Raw genomic sequence first — 21,829 nt, forward strand, 5'->3', positions numbered from 1 at the left:
GATTCGTTTGATATAAACGAAATTCAATTTAGTTACAGATGGGGGGGGAATTTTAAATTTTCAACCCCTTATAACTTTCGTCAGGAGGGTGTGCAAAATTTAAAAATAGGTGTGCAAAATTGTGCAAAATTAGCTGAATCGATGTACATAGAAATAAATCAATTTCGTAACAAATGGGGGGGAACGGTCAAGTTTTCCCCCCGTTTAAAAAACGGCTCTAGTTTCTCTTAGGTAAGTGTGCAAAATATAATTTATAGTGTGCAAAATTGTGCAAAATGTGGGCACAAGAGTGGTATATCTCTTTTTGAATTTCCTCTAATACGGGGGGCAAAGTTGACCGACCTCGTCTACACGTTACGTTTTACCCTCTGTTTTACGTGTCAGCAAACGAAAAAACCACTCAATATTTCAATTTTTTCCTCATACAACTAGCTACCACAAATTATTTCTACACGTTGTATTGACAAAAGCCAGTATTTTAGACGGTTTTACAGAGGTTAGTTCTACATCAGTCGTACCAAAGTTTATGGCGCGAATCTTTGTCGTCTCGGCGTACTCAGTTATGAGGTGTTCTGGAGTTTTCCCCATTTTCCCCACAGAATCTACATTCGTAAATCCTGAGAAATTTCTTCGAATGTCTTAGACCGTTGGAGGATTTCCTTTCCAGGTTACGAATGGAGTCTTCCAGGTTCTTGAGTTCTGCTTTACGTTGGTTTCAACTTGGGAAGCAGAAAGGTTCTGGTCCAGTTAGTGGTATTCATTTCTTTTCAAGCTAGATCGTTTGCTAAGTAGAAGGACTTTATTTTCTTTGCCTAATTTGTTCAGGTTCTCTAGGCACTCTTTGGCTAACTTCGAATTGATAGTTACTGACTTGACCGCTCATAAGGCTGCTGGAATTGGCCTTAGCCCACGGCCACATAGAAAGCGTTTTTTTGCGTTTTTAGCGTGAAGCGTCTCGCAAAAAACGCTAATGAAAACAAATCAATTTGTTTTCATTTGCGTGTAGCGTCTTTAGCGAATTCTAAGATGAGACCCCGTCATATGCGGACGTAATATTTAATAATACAATAAAAATAAATTAAAGAGTATGCATTTTTTTTTCATTTTAGGGTACCTATTATCTAAGAATATTTTTATAGGGAACATCTACTGTTTATATAGGAATATTCTATTAAAATCAGGAATTTGAAGGAAATGTTTGAAAAAGTGTAGTTTGAAATGTTGGAAAGCTAATAAATTAAAGGACTTTTTATGTGTAAAAAGTGTGTTTTTATGCGTAGAAAATGTTTTTTATGCGTAAAAATGTTTTTTTTACGCGTAACAAATAGTTCTTTATGCGTAACAAATAGCTTTTTACGGATAACAAATAGTTTTGCAAGTGCAAAGAATAGTTTTTTTGCGTAAAAAATATTTTTTTACCGGTAGCGAGTAGTGTTTTACGAGTAAAAAATATTTTTTTCTCCGTAAAAAAGTTTTTTAACAGAAACAAATAGTTTTTGACGCGTAAAAATAGTTTTAAAAAAGGTTTTTTACCAGAAACAATCAGTTTTTGACGCGTAAAAAATAGTTTTTTAGGTTAACTGTTTTATTCGCGTAAAATAAAAAATAATAAAATATTTTTTACGTGTAACAAATTATTTTTTATGTGTAACAATAAAAAAACAATAAAAAAAAGCATGCGACGTTACTACTAGACATCTGAATAGAAACTGCAGACCTGCCGCTTCTTTTGCGTGTATTTAATGGACACAAATCGAAAAAATGCTTCAAACAGTAAAATCGCAAAAAGCGCTTGACACGCAAAAAAAACGTAAAACGCAAAAAAAGCTTTCTGTGTGGCCGTGGGCTTAAGGTTGCTTGATATTTCTACACACACACCACTATGAGCAACTAAAGTAACCAAAGCAACTAAGTTAACATTGTTTTGAAAAAATCTCTGTGTGACAGACAAACCCGATAGTATTCTTATAAACATGTATTCTGTTTTCTCTTGTGAAAAGACAGAAACCTAGTAATAAATTAAATTAATTTATTGCAAAACATTTATTCATCTTTTGTGATCAAACTAACAAAGAATTTCTTTTAAGATAATTTATCTTCCAAACAATAGCATCTAAAACAAACAATTTAAGATGTTTTTAATTAATATACTGTCTCGTCCTGTCATCTTGATATATTTATATCTCTAAATATCCGTCTGAATAAATCATTCCTTTCGTTTATAAAATAAATAGGCAATCTTCTCTAGGTATTTGTATAGATGTTAGATATGAACCATCAAGATCAATAGAAGTGTGTTTGGGTTTCTTTTTATACGGTCTGTCTAAATAGAACGCTCAATTTAATATTAAATTCTAAAAAAAGAAGGACATGACGCTTATGTGTGAATTTATGGTAATTTTTGGGAACGTCATAAAAATATAAAATAGATACTTTAAACAGGCCTTAAAAACAATGTTTATAAGATTCTTGAAAAAACAGAGCCAAATCTAATTTATCCCATAATATGGCCATTATGACATACAAGGTGTTTCAAAAAACATGTTTTATGTCAACATAGTTTCGATTCTACTTTGTTTTGTAGCTACAGGGGGTTAAATTCTTTCGATTTATTATAATTTTCTTAAGCAAAAACATGTGCGCCACTGATTTTTTCTTTTGTTAGAGATTTTATCTTATTGTTCTTATAGGTAATCTTCTTAGGTCCTCTGGGAAAACAATACCAGGAAAATATTTACACATTTATTTGAGAAAGGCGCTGTCTGGCTATTTCTTCGATGAAGGTTGGGTTTTCATAATGAAATAAAATGTTTTAAAATAAGAAAAATGATGTTACCTCTGTCGATGGGAACTTGGCTTCGAAGATGAGCTAAATCATATGGCGATGATATTCCGTGGTCAACGCTTCGACTTTTGCTCCTAAAACCAAAGAAAATATATTCAATATTTTTTTAAACTAGTAATACATATGAACAAAATAAGATTTTGCTTTGTAAAACTTCAAAGAAGTAAATACAGGGTGGTCCGAACTGTATTCCGGAAACTTCGGCAGCATATCAGCAGTTTCGGAGATACAGGGTGTTGAAGTTTCATTTTTATTTCAGTTCTTTTAAAATAATTTCTGAAGTAACGTCAATATTTGGATGAAAATCGTTGTCTGGGAGTTTTTTGACATGAGAAATTTGATTTTGATGTCAATATGACTCCTACTTGTAGAGGGCGCCACCTACATATTTTTTATCTGGTTTGAAGAGGAATAACTTTTCGTTCGTACCTGTATAAAACTAATGAGTAAAAAAATATACATTTTCGAGTTTTTTTTTACGTAAAAAAAGTCTCTTGGTAAAAATTGCTAGGAGTAATGGTTTTCGAGATATTTGGAATCGAAATTATCAATACCGGTCATCATTGACATCTGTAAATTAAACATGCATTTTGACTAAATAGTTATTAGACTGAAATCATAAATTTGAAATGTTTTTGTGCCAAAAGTTCCACAGAAACTGTTTTATCATCATTTTTTCGAAGAAAAATTTATGATTAATTTAAAAAAATAAAAAGTTCCCAAATTTATCATTTCAGTCAAACAACTATCTACTCAATATATGTTTATTTTTTGTCTATAATGACATGTATTGACTATTTTCATCCTAAATATCTAGAGAATGGTTACTCGTAGCGATTTTTACGTAAAAAATCACGGAAATGTATATTTTTTCACTCAGTAGTTTTATACAAGTACGGACGAAAGGTTATTAGTCTTCAAAACAATTAAAATACATGTAGGTGGCGCTTCCTACAAATAGGAGTCATATTGTCATCAAAATCAAATTCCTCATGTCAAAAAACTGCCAGACACCAATTTTCATCCAAATATTGATATTACTTCACAAATTATTTGGAAAAAATCGAAATAAAAATGAAACTTCTACACCCTGTATCTCCGAAACTAAGCATTTTAGGACATACATTTATACGAACTTTCTTACATATTTTTATCTGCAGAATATGCTGCCGAAGTTTTCGGAATACAGTTCGGACCACCCTGTATAGTACGAAGTTTTTACAGGTTTTTATAGTTTTTTATATTTTGCATATAGAAGTAGAAACAAAAACAGAGAAGAGAAATTCATTTTTGTATCCGTTAGAACTTAAAACCAATTCTGAAAGCAGTCATTCCACTCGCTTGTTGGTCTTGGTACTTCCAAAATTGAGTTTTGAAGGCGCTGACTGCATCTTCTGGGGACTGGAACGTTTGACCACGCAGTTCATTCTTAATTTTTGGAAAAGTAAAAAAGTCTGTTCTTCATGTCGTTCTTTTCTGATCACTATACGTACAGCATCGACGTTTGCCTGTGTGACTGCCGTTGTTGGGGGACCTGTCCTTGGATCATCGCTTCAAGACTAATCCGTCCAAGTTTCAATTCTCCACACCAACGAGAAATTACCAACTGTTTTGATGCGTCATTGCCGAAAACAGAAACCAACTCAGCAAGGCAATCTTGTTGAGACAACTGTCTTCGAAATTGAAAAAAATATTGCGCGTAATTATCGACATAATTCCATTTTTCGACTGACTCGTCAACTTCAAAAAGTCAGTTTAGGTACAGCTTGAACGAAGCAATTTAAAACTTTGGCGTTAAGTTAACTAAAGACGACAGTTAATTTTGACATTTGATATATGTCGACAGGCGCCTACTATGTTTCAATATGCAAAATATAAAAGACAACCATCGAATATAGTATATGTTAAGAGTCTACTATGCTGTAATTTCGGGTCGCTCTCAGGGGTCGGGTAAAGCTGGAGTGTGAGAAAAGGGAATATATATTCAAAAATCTGCCTAAGGGCTTAGCCCGATCCTGTCGTGTTAGAATTTAGAATTTAGAATGAGTGGGAGGGGGGTTAATCACTTCGACCTTACAGATCCATTGTGTCCCCCTTTTTTGAATCATAACTCATCATACAGTCCCAGGGCTTTGACAAAAGCCAGTATCTGGGACGGTTTTATAGAGGGTAGTTCTCCATCTCCAATATCAGTCGTACCAAAATTCATGGCACGAATGGTTGTCGTCTCGGCGCACTCAGTGATGAGGTGTACTGGTGTTTCCCCATCTTCCCCACAGAATCTGCATTCGCCGTTTCTTCTTAGTTTCAATCTACTGAGGTGTTCATTGAGGAGACAGTGTCCTGTTAAAACCCCGTGACAATCCGAAGATTGTTCTTACTCAGACCCAGGAAGATCTGTGATTTTTCTTGATCATAAGCCCTCAGAAACTTCTTCGAGTGTCTTAGACCATTGCAAGATTTCCATTCCAGGTTGCGGATGGAATCTTCCAAGTTCTTGAGTTCCGCCTTGAGTTGGTTACCACTTGGAAAGCAGAACGGTTCTGGTCCAGTTAGTGGAGTGTTCGCTCCTTTCCTAGCTAGATTATTTGCTTTTTCATTGCCTTTTATCCCTTGGTGAGCAGGCACCCAGTGTAGGAGGACTTTATTTTCTTTGCCTAATTTATTCAGCTTCTCTATGCATTCTTTGACCAATTTCGAATTGATTGATACTGAGTTGATCGCCTTTAACGCTGCTTGACTATCAGATAAGATGGCTATTTCTTGTTTCCGATAGTTCCTATCTAAGATAAGTTGTACGCACCTGTCGTGTTAAACCACATTCAAAATAATTCATACTCAAAATTCCAAACACACGTGCTTTAATTAAGACTTCATTGAGGTTTGCAGAGCTTCAGCATTTGCCATAAAATAGCGAGCAATTTGTTACAAAGCCATATAAATTATATATCACTGTAATCACAAAATTTCAATCTATTTTCGTATTGTAACGGAATTTTAAATTATGTCTTTATTTTCGAGAAAATTTAGTCCAAACATAAGGAATATTTTGTTGATGTTTGGCCATCAAAATCTTAAAAATAAAGAAGTTGTCTAAAAATGTGCTACAATACGGATATGGTATAATTCCTTATCTTTCATTTCCTTCTTCATTTGTGTAAAAATACCTAGCCACTTTTACATAAAACGTTAAATTCTAAACGCTTATTTTGCTACTTTTGCCGACCGAGAGTGAAATGAACTCTTAACAATATGTTGGTTATAATCCCTTCGCGTGACACTCAGTACTGAAAATTATTTAGTAACGTTCATTTGGAACAATATGCGGTTGATGAAGCTTTTATTCGCGGTAAAATCAAATCCGGAATTGCATGTCCGCTTTGACATGTCGAATATTACTTCGCATATGAAAATTGACAGTCGTTTAGTTATATTGTGACAAGCATAGTTGGGACAAAACAATGCTCCCTTGTTTTCCGAGATTTAAATTAACGGTTGGTATCAGAAAATAGTGTATAACAATGGTAGCATTTAAAAGGAAAGTAGATCTGTTTCGATTCTGCTATATTTATTTTTCTGTCATGCTTTATAATAACACTGTGCTATGTTACACTATATTACTACTAAAAACCATTACTAGAAACATTTGAATAAAATAATTAAGGAAGGTGTATAATGATGACATTCATGTATTCACGCATTACAGCCATTTTTGATAGTTCTGTTTGCCGTTTCAATTGACATATTTGAATTGGATTTGAAATTTTGAGTGTGTTGTGCTTTTCTGAGCTCTTTTTATGTTATTTATTATTTATTGTACAGAGTGTTCCAAATTGGACACTTTTAAAGGGAAACATCCTTTTCTATAGGAACTACACGAAAAATAATATCGGTGTCTGGAGCTTAATTTTATCAAAAACATGATGGTAAAAACCGCACATCGATATCTGTTACCGTTTCGGAGTTACGGGGTGTTTTTTAAAAATGTGCATTTTTAACAAATGGCTGTAACTTTGTCGCTACGGAAAATTTTGTATTTTTATGAAAACATTTTCAAAGCACTTTTTTACGTAGAATTGAATGGTTTAAGTATATTTTTAAAATTAATAATTTAAGAGGTATCAACAGAAAAACTGTTCTTTTTTTATTTCGGACACCCTGTATATTTCAAAAATATAGGACAGTTGATATTTTGTTCGAGTCCCCTTCGAAATACAAAATTTTTAAAAGTTCGCCACTTTTAATTAGTAGGTTCTGGATGCGTTATTGATGATCTACGCCTAATGAAACTCGAAAACATTTTTCCAACAAGACGAGGCACCGCCTCAGAACGATGAAATTATCAGCAATTTTTGCAGCTAATTTCGAGAATAATTGAATAGCTAACCAAGGTCCCAACCGTTGGCCGATGAAGCCGCCGGACTTGGATTTTTACCTTTGAGGAAGACTAAAGATTCTCATTTTAAAATTGCCCGTATACGCTAGATAAGAATTAGAAGTACTTAGCGATTATGTAAGGATATCTTTCACCCCCACTGAGTTAATGATTCCGTGAAAAATGTTTAGAAACAGTCCAGTCTATGCATAAGAGAAGACGGTTGATATTTCGAACACCTCCAGTAGCAACATCTCATGTCTTGGTTTGCTATTTATTATTATTGTTATTAGTAAGTCTGCCGTTAGTAGTCTAGTAGTAGAATTATAGTTTAAATGTGTTGTTGTTGTTAATATACACACAATCAAACTTATATGGAATCACTCTTTATTTTTGACTAAATTTCTTGTAAGGATAAAAATTGGTATACAACTTTAAGATAATGCTTTTTGTTGTAAATAAACCTGATAATAAAGAATAAACGACTGCCGCCATTTATTTTCTTTTGAATTTTGTGTTCAGTAGGAAAATCACGATTGTCCGGTAATTTTCATTCGATCCAAAAAAATAAAAAAATGCCTGATATTGGATTAACAGATATATAGAGGGGAAGAATTATTGCTCTCACCGAACAAGGAATGCTCCAAAGAGACGTAGCAAAGATAGTAGGCGTTACCCAGGGTGTTGTAGCGAAAACATATGCAAGGTACTTGGAATTAGGAACAAACAAGGGATGGGCCAGACAAAGTCACCAAAGAGTCACAACTGAACAACAAGACCGCGATGTGTGCCAAATTGCTAGAATAAATCCCAATGTTTCTTATCCAGAGCTACACGTGTAAACGTTTTAGTTGAAACCATAAGAAAAAGGCTTCGTGCTCGAGGGTTTTACAGTAGGAGAGAGTCACGGATCCCACAGTTACCGCGGCAAAATAAAATTGACCAGCTAAATTGATGCCTTCAATATCAAAACTGGACAACTGAGAATTGACAAAATTTCTTTTTTCGGATGAGACCAGATTTGGCCTAAGATCAGATAACCATCGAATTCGGATTCTCAGAGCTCCAGGAAGACGAGCGAGACTTCAGGCTGCCAAATCTGTACCAAGATATAAAGGAGGAACTGTAATGTTCTGGGGAGTTTCATACACTAGGATTAAAAACTCCATTGTTACCACTTCAACAAACTTTAACGGGTCGGTGATATGTTGATTTGGTGCTATAACCAATCGTTAGTCTTTGGAGAGCATCAATTGGGAATAATTTTAACTTCTTGTAAGATAGTGCACCTCCCCATACCAGCAGAGTAACTAGAGAATGTCTTGAAACGGAAGGTGTCAAAGTTTTGGACTGGCCTGCATGTTTACCAGATCTAAACCCTATCGAACACTTGTGGGACTAGATCAAAAGTAGGGTTAGAGCTCGTCGAAACAATCTAGGAAATCTGCACAGCTTATTGATGCAGCATTAGCAGAATGGGAAAACATATCCCAAGACAACATTGATAATTTAATAAGAAGCATGCCAGCGCGGATAGAAGCTAAGGGCTAGAGGTGGCAACAAGGAATATTAAAATTATCAATTTTCTTTTTGTTTTTGCTTTTTGGCCATTAAAAATTTAAATCTTAATTTCGTTTTAGAAAACAAAAAAATACCATTTTGTTTATTTGGGAACTGATTAATTTTTTTTTATTGCTATATGGATTATTTTTCACTAAAAGTCATTGGTAAGGACTGAGTTTTATTCATTAACACAAAATTTTCATACGTCTCAAAAATTATGAACAATAATAGATGATTCCATATAAGTTTGGTTGTGGGTAGTTTAAATTGTTGTAAAATTTTCTGCATCTCTCATTGCAAATATTATTTTCGTTTTAATTTCTGCTGACAGTAGTACCGGTAAGCATTTTTCTGCGAGTGAGCGAATTTTTAAAAACTCTAGTCTCGGAGAATCGAGCAAAATATCAAGTATGCTATATTTTTGAAAAAGTAATTTTAAGTTCTTTTCAATTAATTGAGAATATACAGGGCGTCCCATATAAAAAATCAAATTTTCTGTTGATAACTCTTAAAAAATTAATTTAAAAAAAATACTTAAACTATTAAACTCACACCAAAAGCTCACATCATCTGGTAATTTTTTAAAAACATATATTTACGTCTCTTTGGCGTTAGTTTTTGCCTAGATTAAAAATGACATAATACAATTTAAGTTCTTGCTCTTGGATGTCTGCCAAATTTGACATTTAAAGTAATAAATGGGTAAAAATGGGTTTTATTGGCCGAATTTTAGAAAATTATTTTATTTAAAATTGATTGAACTGAAAACTGATTTTCAGCTATCTAGATACCATTTTAATAGGCATAATTAATTATTGAATTTTTTCAGTCAATTTAATAATAAAAATCTGTACAAATTCGCTTAGTAGATCGGAAAATACCCATAACAAATTTGAACTTATGTAAGTTCGTCAAATTATTACGAACAATTCGAAAATTTAGTGTGTTAACATTATCTTTAAATATGGCATTCGTGGCAATAGCAAAGTTCTAATTGAATCAAAATGTTTGTTTGAAAGCAGAGGACAAATATGATTCGCTAATAAAAGATTGCTTGTTGGGTTGCCATTGTACCATTTTTAATATTGTACAGGGTTCCCAAATTTCAGCCTCATCATTGCGTTCTAGGAAACTAGAAGAGGTAAAATCGAAGAGGTCGGTTAAATTGGAGGCAAAGTTGCATATTATTTGATGCTGACTAAAATGCCACCTTAAAAATTAAAAAATCCTCTGATTTTCTTTACAAGACGAAAAACTTTTTTATTATTAACATTTTGAGAAAAATGCATTCTTTATAAAAAATTGTTGCTTCTTTTAAAATGGTTGATTATTAATTTCCCCATTTACTTTCCTAATAAAAGTTAAAACGCGTTTCTATGGTATATCGTTTTGTCTTCATTCTTTGATAGATGTTTATTATTTATTATATTAATTTTTATAAACATCATATTTCGTAGTATCACATATTACCTAGTATCACCTTTTCGTTTTGTGTTTCTTTGTTGTTGTGCTTCTTTAACAGTTTAAAATACAGACAAATATGACGTTTAAAAAAAACATAAAAACCATCTATCAGAGAATCTAAAACGGTATAGAAATTTGAAAAAGTATAAACGGGATTAGCCATTTTAGAACAAGCAAATTTTTTATAAAGAATGCATTTTTCTCAAAATGTTAATAATAAAAAAGTTTTTGCTCTTGCAAAGACGATTAGGGGACATACTGTAAATAAAATGTAATTACTCCAGCAGAGATTTAATTAAATATCCAAGCTCGATTGATATAACGAGTTATATTTGTTCTTTATTTAACAGCATATTTAAAAAAAAACATTAAAAATGCCAGATGTCCAGCATACATGACAACCATCCTTTTAAACGGTAATGCATCAATAGTAACATAAAAAATAAATCAATTACAATATCGTCATAACTAGAACAATAAATGATGTTTTTTTACTTAGAGCGCAATTGCATACAACACAACGATACCAATCTAAAATTAGAAACGAAATAAATAATATTAATTACAACAATAAATCATAGTTCATGCTGTTTTTAAAGGAATTATTGTTTTGAAAAAGTGCGATGACACTGTAGTACAATCCGTCTGTGTATGGATAAAAGAAAAAAATATATTACTTTATTTTTTATTTATATTACTTTAATTGATAGTTTGGATAACAAGGAAATTGAAACTAAAAGTGCTAATAAAAAATTTTTACGTGTTTTTAGGGTGCTGATTAGGGTTCAGAACCGGGAAATCCCGATACCGAAAGTACCGGAAATTCCCGGTTCTTCTGACACATCAAAGAACTGGTACTCGAAATTATTAATTCCTGGTTCGTTCGGTACTTTCGGGACTCGGTAATAATAATTAAAAACATATTTTTGTTACGTGCGAAAAACTTTTGAGCTTGAGAACTTTCTAGCGGTCGAAATCTAGGTTTCTTCTAGCTCTCTTAAGCGTAGTTTACATGGGATAGAAAATTGCGATAGAACTTGCTAGAGTAACTTGCGATGATGTTTACATTTAAGCAAATTTTAAAGCAATTTCTTGCAACAAGTATTTTTTAGGCATATGCTTTGAGCAAGAAATTGCATGCACGTATACACGGTATGGTGTATATTGCACAAGTATAGGTATATTGTTTAGTAGAAAAATGTCGCGCCGTAAAAAGAGAGCTGCAGCCACTGCTCTTCTTGTTGCAATTTTACGCAAACAGTCAAGAAAATCTAGAAAAAGAATATGGGTTAAAGAATGGATTGGCAGAAGGCCTAGTCTTGGAGCTTACGCGATGTTATTAAAAAAATAAGAAATGAAGACCATTGCATTTAAACCATTTTCTGCGAATGTTAGAAGTTGATTTTACTTTTTCTTTTTATAATTTTGTTCCACTCCTGGTTTGCTTGGGTACGAATATTATGTAGCTCCCGCTGAATCTCAGCCTCAGTTGTGTTGAATTTGTCAGCTATAAATTTGATTGCTTTTTTGCTTTTTAGCTCTATCTCTGTAAATTTTCGATTTTTTTTGCCACTATTCCGGAAATCCTTCAAATAAATTAATCAAAGTGATGGTATCTTCTTTCGACCAGATACTCCATTTTAATATCGTTATTTAACACGCCTTCGAAAATCACTTGCATCAAAAACTTTCAACAAGACGGAAATAAATTTTAACTTGCCAGAGCACTCTCCCAACCTGTTTACACTTGCAAGTAGGGATGGGCAAAAGTAACCGGTTTTTTGAATAACCGGTATTTTCCTCTAAAATAACCGGTTATTTAAAGGAAGTTTTTTTTCACCAGTTAACCTAATAACCTTGCATTACGTTCAATAACCTATAGTCGGTTATTTTTTAAAAAATCGTACTTGTTTAAAACAAGTAACAATTAAATATTAGCTGTTTGAATCGTAAATTTCGAAGAAGCGAACGGCACGGATCTTCCAGATATTACGACGATAACGAGAGATCCCGCTCCCGCTCCCAAAACGAAAATATATGACATCAAACATCAAATGTCAAAATTAAATCAGGCATCAGGCGAACCCTGATGCTAATAATCAAAACAACGGCCGAATGGCCCTGACAGGTCAGGCCGTAAAACAAAGTACTAATGCCATAGCCTACTACTAGCCACCAGCTAGCCAAGTGATACGAACCTAACTTCAAATAGATTCTCTAAATTCTATATTTAAATTTTAACCGACTTTAACGGATTTTCAACGGTTCTTCAAAAGTTTTCCATGGTTTCGCCCAGTTTCACCGTAAATATATTTTATTTGTAGTTTGAAGTCTCTCTTGAAGCTTAGACTAAGAATACAAAATTGAAGTTCAAGTAATGAATGAAGATACTCTTTCATTATTTATTCATTCAGTCTCCTTATTTTTCTTTGGTATTTGATTAAAATAACTTGGTTGTAGATTGTAGAACTTGTGAGTTGTGTGGTTTATTTGAACGTTAAGTAATTACTAGTTTTAATATCATATCCATGTCTACTCAAAAAAAATTAGGTTAGCATTTTTATTTAAATTCATTTTGTACATATACATACTTACATTGCTACAATCTCTATTTAATCATGCGATTTAACTAAGTTTATTATCTAAATTTGAAGTAGACCTATGGAGTGTAGAGGTAAGTAAACCTATAGGAAAACTAAATATTTAGTTTTGCTAGGTTAGGTTATTTGAATAACCGGTTAATTTGTGTCGGTTAATTTTGTCAAGTTATTATTTTTTAAAGATAATTCCGGTTAACCTATAACCGGTTTTTTACCAATAACCGCCCATCTCTACTTGCAAGCGTCTTTCGTCGCCACCACTTCCCCGCCAGTTATGTGACTTGCTGGGAGAGTGCTATCGGATGGAGCCCTTCTACCAAACTTGCAAAATGTAAACAGTATCCGAAAGCACTCTCCCAGCAAGTCGCAAAACTGGCGGGGAAGTGATTACGGCCAAAGACGCTTGCAAGTGTAAACAGGTTGGGATCATAGACTTAAAATAAAATATAGACTACACTATTTACATCTCAACGTGGACAGACAATATTTTTTGTACACATGTTTACTTCTGGGTACAGTCGACCGAGCCTTCCTCATCCAGCCTATGTTGTCACGTCTTTATTATTATCAATATTTTTTTTCTTGCTATACACATATATTGAGATATTAATTCTACATTTTAATAAAGTAGGTTTTAATATTCCATAGATGTATTAAATAGTCCTTATACTACTAAATTATAAGTCGGATACTGTTTAAAAAGGATAAGTTCTTTACAATATGACAACACCGATTAGAGGCGAGGGAGCCTATTCATTCATTTATTACCTTGTAGTACGCGTGGCAAGTGTGCGGTAAAGCTTTGATGCCGCTATGTCCCCGGCTGTATTAACGCATTTTCTTAGTTTGTAGTCCTTAAGTGTTTATTTTATTGACTTTTTCTGTTCAAGAACTATAAAATATGGTTCGCCAGTGCCAAATTTGCAAGAAATTTGACTTAAATAATCCATTTAAGTCTTGAAACGACTTTCGACCGGTAGACAACTCTCAATTTGCCCATTGGGAGCCAGTGGCGTTGTTGTAGAAAGGCGCTTATTTAGATAATATTTTAGTAAAATGTAAAATCTGAATTTTTTCTCATTACATTATTTACTTACTTACATTGTAACAAAGTCATAATTATAACCCTGTTAATAATTAATAATGATTTTATTAAAAATATGGTTTATTCTAAAATTATCTTGAGCATATAAAATAACATACAAGAATTTTAAATTGATATTACATTATGAAACAATATTTTTTAATATACCGGGTCGTCTCAAAAGTGGCTCACCCCCTATAACTTTTTTATTTTTTCAGATAAAAAAAACAGATTTGTATGTTATAGGTATATGACATAAATTAGGATTTATTGATGTATTCAGTTGTTTTTGGTCTCTTCCTGTTTCACCGAAATGATTACATCTTTTTATTTTTAAAGGCAACCTCGGTATATTGCTACTTTATTCGATAAAAAATGACACTCTGAATAGAATGACATATCATATGTCAACTTTTGACATTGTCGCTGAAAAACAAATCGTATTTTAAATTTCAATCCAGGGTGCCATGGTGTTGTTAAAAACACTAAGTTTTAATCAAGGAGCCTTGGAAAAATAGTTTTGATCGTCTAATAGGTTTCGTGTCTTGTCTAAGTCGGTTAAAATATGTACAAATCGTATTTTTAATCATACATATGTCAATTTTTTCAAATGGAACAAGGGTAACTCATTAGCATATTTGGAAAAAGCATTTTTTTATGAATATATTGATACCACACACTTGGTATTTCGAGTCAAATTGTCGTTATGAACCGCGTGTTACAATTACAATTAAACCATAGGCGAGAATGTCAAAAGTTGACATATGATATGTCATTCTATTCAGAGTGTCATTTTCTATCGAATAAAGTAGAAATACACCAAGGGTGCCGTTTAAAAATTAAAAGTTATATTCATTTCCGGTGAAACAGGAAGTGACCAAAAACAATTGAATGCGTCAATCAATCCTAATTTATGTCATGTACTAACATACTAAATCTTGTTTTTTTATTTCAAAAATATAAAAAATTATGGGGATGAGCCACTTTTGGGACGCACCAGTATAATAAAGACAGTACCGAGTTAAATAAATGTAGTTTTCATTTTATCCACTTCCTATCACCTTCCTTGCTTTAATGGAAGAGATTTATGTTTTCTCTAATTTACATAAGACATCACATAACCAGAAAAAAATTACAACAATCATATTTTTTTTCTCTCCCTGTCGCCGATTCTATTATATCTGTGGAATAGATCCTGTTTTGATTAATATTAGGGGTTGTAAATGTTTGACTAAAATTAATAATTTATTATTAATTTCAAAAATTACGTAATTTCGATTATAAAATTTCTTCTGTAACGTGTATTTTATTATTTTTATCCTTTTTGGACTCTAAGACGTTTTTTCTAAACTTTTATTTAAAAAGCCTGTCCTAAATCTTAATAAAATATAAAAAAGTTTAAATACGATATATTTTTAATTTAATTATAGCTTCATTAAAATAAAAAAATTACCCGGCTATGATACGGAGAGTTCATGTGTACTTGAGAAACGGAAGACAGTGTTGTGTTTCTCGGCAGAGTCGTCAGGGAAAGGCCGTTACGACAGAGACAACCTATCTATCGCTCGTGTCGCACTCGTTATAACCTAAAACAATAACACAACAATAACAAGACATTGTCTGACCGCATGTTCCAACTATTTATGAATGAGATGCTCAGTCTATATTTTATTTTAAGTCTATGGTTGGGATAGTGCTCTGGCAAGTTAAAATTTATTTCCGTCTTGTTGAAAGTTTTTGGTGCAAGTGATTTTCGAAGGCGTGTTAAATAAGGATATTAAAATCAAATTCTGTAAACTTTGTTAAAATGGAGAAACGTATGTGGTCGAAAGAAGATACCATCACTTTGATTAATATATTTGAAGGATTTCCGGAATTGTGGCATATCCAATTTTGATATTTTATTGATTATATCCAATTTCGAAATTAGTTGTAGTAAAAAGTTAAAATCGACTTCTGACATTCGCAGAAAATTGTTTTGGGTCTTCATTTCTTAATTCTTTTAATAACATCGCGTAAGCTCCAAAACTAGGCTTTCTGGCAATCCATTCTTTAAGCCATATTCTTTTTCTAGATTTTCTTGACTGTTTGCGTAAAATTGCAACAAGAAGAACAGTGGCTGCAGCTCTCTTTTTACGGCGCGACATTTTTCTACTAAACAATATACCTATACTAGTGCAATATACACCATACCGTGTATACGTGCATGCAATTTCTTGCTCAAAGCATATGCCTAGAAAATACTTGTTGCAAAAAATTGCTTTAAAATTTGCTTAAATGTAAACACTATCGCAAGTTACTCTAGCAAGTTCTATCTCAATTTTCTATCCCGTGTAAACTACGCTTTACTGTTCTTACTTCTGATGTTATTTTGAAGTTTCTATAATGTTTATTCGCAATTATTGAAGCTTAAATACGTTATTTTATTATTTAGCATAATATTGCTAAATGTATTAGTTATATTTTTTGTATTATGTTTTTATAGGAATTTGCATCTTTAATTGGAAATGTTAAGTTTTTTTTCTAATTTAGTTAAGTTGGTTTCGAGGTTGGTTGATGTTAGATTTAATTTTTAAGCTACTATTTTTACCTATGTGTTTTCTTTTTTTTTCGCTTGTGTTCATTACTTGTGGTCATGTTTACTTTCTCATGACTTAATAATTTGATATTATTTTCATTTGAAACTCTCAATTTTTTATCTGTTTTACTTTTGAGCATTCCTTGCTTGCTAATTGACAAACTCCACAATCGTTGAACGAAAATATTTTAGTAGTTCTGGAAACTTTAATTAATACTACCAATTAGCGCGCAGATCTTTTTGGCCATCACAGAACCGGACCTCGGTAACGATAATTAAAAAATTATTTTTTTGTTACGTGAGAAAGTCCTTTGATACTTTCTAGCGGTCGAAATCCAACTCTTCTAAATAAGTAATGATGCTATTTCTTATCGTTGTTGCTTTTTTTCTCTTTTGAAGTTCCTATAATATTTATTATGTTATGTTTTATTAGATATTTGCATTTTTAATTCAATATTTTAAGGCTTTTGTCTCAAATTCAGTTAAGTTGGTTTATGTTGTTTGATGTGAAATTTAAGTTACCGATACTTTTTTCTTTACTTGTGTTAATGTTTGTGTTCATGCTAATTTTTTCATGACTGATTACTTAATAATTTGTTATTATTTTCCTTAAAAATCTCATTTTTTTTTATCCATTTTACTACCTTAGCACTAGAGTTTCCGGTTCCGGAAACTCTAGTGCTAAGGTATACCACCAAACTCCTACAAAAACGGAAATTTTATAACCATTTAAGTTAATTCTTATTTCTTCCATTACCCAAACACTCTTTTGATAAGAGCCAATAAATAATGTTTCGGCTATAAGCTATTTTCCGACGACACAGTCACTCTACTATTAATTAAAATAAAAATAAAAACAACACTAAAAACAAAAACCAAAAAAAAAACATAAATACTTACCGCATCCAAGGAATATCCTTTGGAACTTTGGTAATATCCTGAGATGCCCGGCGTGACCTGCGATACAAGCAAAAAAGAAATGATGATAAAGGGCATGCACAAGCAAAATTAAAACTGAATGTTAAAAACAAATAAAAAATAAAAAAATAGCTTGACAAAAATATATTGTTTAGAAGTTGAATATGTTTGTGGATATGTATAAATCTGTGATAGGTTCATTACTGCAATTTACTGAAGAATTCTAAGGCTACTGATTAATTAAAAAATAAAAGACACTTTCTATAAAAAGCAGAAGAGTAGTGAACCCTTTGTCATAAATATTTAAGTAATGTCTTTTACAATTTGTCGTTTTACAGTATTAGACACATTTTCAATGTATTCTATTGATGCTGTGAATAGAAAAAATAAACTCTAATTTAGAAACTTACAAACAAAACTCTAAAAACTTTTAAAATTTAGGTTATGAAAGATAAAAAGCAATTAAAGAAATTTGTTGTTCATTTATTTATATTATTGTTTCATTTTCTTATTTATTGATTAGACAAATTTGTGTCTCAATATCTACAGGGTGGTCCAAACTGTATTCCGGAAACTTCGGAAACATATTCTGCAGATAAAAATAAGTAAAAATGTTCGTCCAAATATATGTCCTAAAATGTTTAGTTTCGGAGATACAGGGTGTTAAAATTTAATTTTTATTTAGATTTTTTTCAAATAATTTCTGAAGTAACGTCAATATTTGGATGAAAATTGGTGTCTGGGAGTTTTTTGACATGAGAAATTTGATTTTGGTGTCAACTTGACTCCTATTTGTAGGGGGCGCCACCTACATGTATTTTAACTGTTTTGAAGACTAATAACTTTTTGTCCGTACCTGTATAAAACCCTACTGGGTTAAAAAATATACATTTCCGGTATTTTTTACGTAATGTCTCTTGGTAAATTGCTAAGAGTAACCGTTCTCAAGATAATTAGAATAGAAATAGTCAATACATGTCATTATTGACAAAAAATAAACATGTTTAGTAGATAGTTATTTGACTGAAATGATAAATTATGGAAATTTTTTTATATATATAAATTTTTCTTCGAAAAAATGATGATAAAACAGTTTCTGTTGAATTTTTGGCACAAAAACATTTAAAATTTATGATTTCAGTCTAATAACTAATTAGTCAACATGTTTAATGTATGTCAATGATGACTGGTATTGATAATTTCGGTTCCAAATATCTCGAGAATTATTACTCGTAGCGATTTTTACTAAGAGACCTTTTTTACGTAAAAAACGTCGTAAATGTATATTTTTTTACTCAGTAGTTTTATACAGGTACGGACGAAAAGTTATTACTCTTCAAACCAGTTAAAAAATACGTAGGTGACGCCTTCTACAAGTAGGAGTCATATTGACATCAAAATCAAATTTCCCAACAACTCCCAGACACCAATTTTCATCCAAATATCGACGTTACTTCAGAAATTATTTGGAAAAAATCGAAATAAAAATGAGTTTTTTACACCCTATATCTCCGAAACTAAGCATTTTAGGACATACATTTATACGAACTTTTTTACTTATTTTTATCTGCAGAATACGCTGCCGAAGTTTCCAGAATACCTTTGTAGTTGTTCGAACTACCCTGTATAGAGATTCCCCAAAAATAGTAGAATAGGAAATTGGACTATATTATTTTTGTCAAGCTACTGGGTTAAAATAAAAAATAAATTGGGAACGGTGCAATATCATGCGCGTGATCATAAAATATGATGTGTGATGTATAAATCACTGTAATCGTGCAAAAATAGTGCGTTGTTCAAAATGAAACTAATGCCACTTTTATTATAAATTCAAAATGGTCGGTATTTTAAATGTATTTTGAAATAATCTTATACAGGGTCCGACAACACTTAAGCATCAGTTTCATTTAAAAAACGAAATAAATATAAAAATAAAAAATGCTATCACGAACATAAATTGATGTAACCTAGCCTAGTTTTAAAAGTTTCGATATTGAATTATGTGCTTTTATGATAGTGAAACACATCTAAAATTAGATGAAGATAGTGTTACCAAGTTTATGACAGATGACATTATCTAATACCATAGAGGATGTTAACGAAATATACATTTAATGTGAAAATATGTCATTCAATACATAAATAACAAACCTATCATCGTTGAGTGACCAAAAACGTTATCAATGATACCATTTCATTATATTAGGAAAAATAAAGATCTTAATTCATTTATTTAAAGTTAATATCATGGTCGATCTAACACAAAATGAAGAGTCGACTTCAGGACTATACCACAAACTATACATTTAAATAATGACCAAACCATTTTATGATCTTCTAAGAAATGCTAATTGTCGGGTCAGCTAGTTTTTTATATACTTAAATTCAATATATGACATACATTTTTAATAAAATATTCCATATCTGATTAAAATTAAATTGGTAAAGTCATTTCAATAACCACCGCGACGCCGTTTTGTTTTTATTTTATGTGTAAACAGGTGTTTTAATTAGCAACTAATTCGAAGTGTACAGGGTGGACCAAATTGGACGCTTTTAAAAGGAAACACCCTTTTCTATGGGAGATAGACGAAAACTAATATCGGTGTCTGGAGTTCAAATTTTATCAAAAACATGATGGTGAAAACCGCACATCGATATCTGTTATCGTTTCGGAGTTACGGGGTGTTTTTCAAAAATGTGCATTTTTAACAAATCGTTGTAACTTTTTTGCTACGGAAAATTTTGTATTTTTATGAAAACATTTCCAAAGCAACTTTTTACGTAGAATTTAATGGTTTAAGTATATTTTTTTTAAAATTGATAATTTAAGAATTATCAACAGAAAATTTGATTTTTTATATGCGACACCTTGTATATTTTTAATTCAATGAAAATAATTTAAAATTACCGTTCCAAAAAATATGGCATACTTGATATTTTTCTCGATTCCTCTGTGAGATATAGAATTTTGAAAAATTCGCCCACTTTGAATAAGTAGACATACATAGACATAAAAGATCTAATAATAATGTTGCGGACCCGTGTGGACTCGACCTAACCTAACTATATGTCCCGCCCTCAGATGACCTTAACATCGCAATAAAGAATAGACACCGTAATAATTCATTCGAAGTTTCGAGAAGAATCGAGTTTCACTGGAATGGAGTAGTACATACGAGAACAATCGAAACCTTCTCTATGCACCTAATAATCTATGGACTATTCGAGAAATCTTTAGCTGTGGGTATAGAAGCCGGCGGCTGGGGCCTAAAGAGGGCAGACATAAATAGACGAGTACAGTTGACGCGCTAAAATTCAAAATAAATTATTTCTAGATAAATAGTTATAAATCGTTTGTAAATAGTTCTTTAAGTCTTTTATCGTTATTGTTTTTGTTAATAAGTGTTAAATAAATAGTGTTTAAATAAATTGTGACTTTCTATCCACACGGAACCGACGAAAAACGTAACAATAATAAAAATAAATAGCAAACCAAGACATGAGATTTTGCTACTGGTGATCGACATGTCAACTGTCTTCTGTTATGAACAGATGGGACCGTTTTTGAACATTTCTCGCAGAATTCATTAACTCAGTGTCAACCGCTAAGTACTTCTAATTCTTGTCTCGATTATATGGGCAATTTTAAAATAAGAACCTTTATTCTTCCGCAAAGATAAAAATAGGCCCTAAGTCCGGCGGCCTCGACGGCCAACGGCTTGGATCCTGGTTAGCTATTCAATTATTCTGGAGAGAAATTGGCTGCAAAAATTTGCTGATAACTGAGGCGGTGCCCCGTCTTGCTGGAAAAATATGTTTTCGAGTTCCATTAGGGACAGATCATCATAAGGGGTCCAAAGCCTACTAGTAAAAAGTGCGGCGATCTTTTAAAATTCTGTATTTCGAAGGGGACTATTACAACAAAATATCAAATGGTGCTATATTTTTGGAAAAGTAATTTTAAGTCCTTTTCAGTTAATTAAAAATTGACAGGCTGTCCCAAACTAGCGATTTGTTAAAAATACACATTTTTGAAAAACACCCCGTAACTCCAAAACGATAACAGATATCGATGTGTGGTTTTCACCATAATATTTCTGATAAAAATTGAGCTCCAGACACCGATATCTATCTATCTCCTCGAGTCTATCTCCTATAGAAAAGGGTGTTTCCCCTTAAAAACGTCCAATTTGACCGACCCTGTACATGTTTTTTGTTTCTTACATGGTAGACAATCTTGACGATTAGACATCAAGACAGTTAAGCCTGGAAATAATTTCAGTTCATTGAATTTATAACATATTTTTTAATTAAAGGTAGTTTGATCCATAGTCTCTAAGGCGACAATCCCATGCATTTAAATCGACTGTTTAATGTCGCTACCTAACAATCATCTTCA

At 32.1% G+C, this 21,829-nt stretch overlaps 1 protein-coding gene across 6 annotated transcripts in view; it reads right to left on the reverse strand.

The window, feature by feature from the left end:
• The window catches only part of LOC115877525 (nuclear receptor coactivator 7), a 311,115-nt gene that overhangs the window by 83,315 nt on the left and 205,971 nt on the right, over positions 1 to 21,829 (reverse strand). For 4 of the 6 annotated variants that reach the window (XM_030893747.1, XM_030893748.1, XM_030893745.1 and 1 more), the window contains 2 exons: positions 17,410 to 17,466; positions 2,837 to 2,919 (listed from right to left, as the gene is read on the reverse strand). In XM_030893747.1, the coding sequence (XP_030749607.1) occupies positions 2,837 to 2,919; positions 17,410 to 17,466 (140 nt within the window). The remainder of the gene's footprint in view (positions 1 to 2,836; positions 2,920 to 17,409; positions 17,467 to 21,829) is intronic. The other 2 variants (XM_030893750.1, XM_030893746.1) reach the window with 1 other exon arrangement.

Source organism: Sitophilus oryzae, unplaced genomic scaffold (assembly GCF_002938485.1).
Source record: "Sitophilus oryzae breed Bouriz unplaced genomic scaffold, Soryzae_2.0 scaffold_1494_pilon_pilon, whole genome shotgun sequence".
NCBI classification, from domain to species: domain Eukaryota; kingdom Metazoa; phylum Arthropoda; class Insecta; order Coleoptera; family Curculionidae; genus Sitophilus; species Sitophilus oryzae.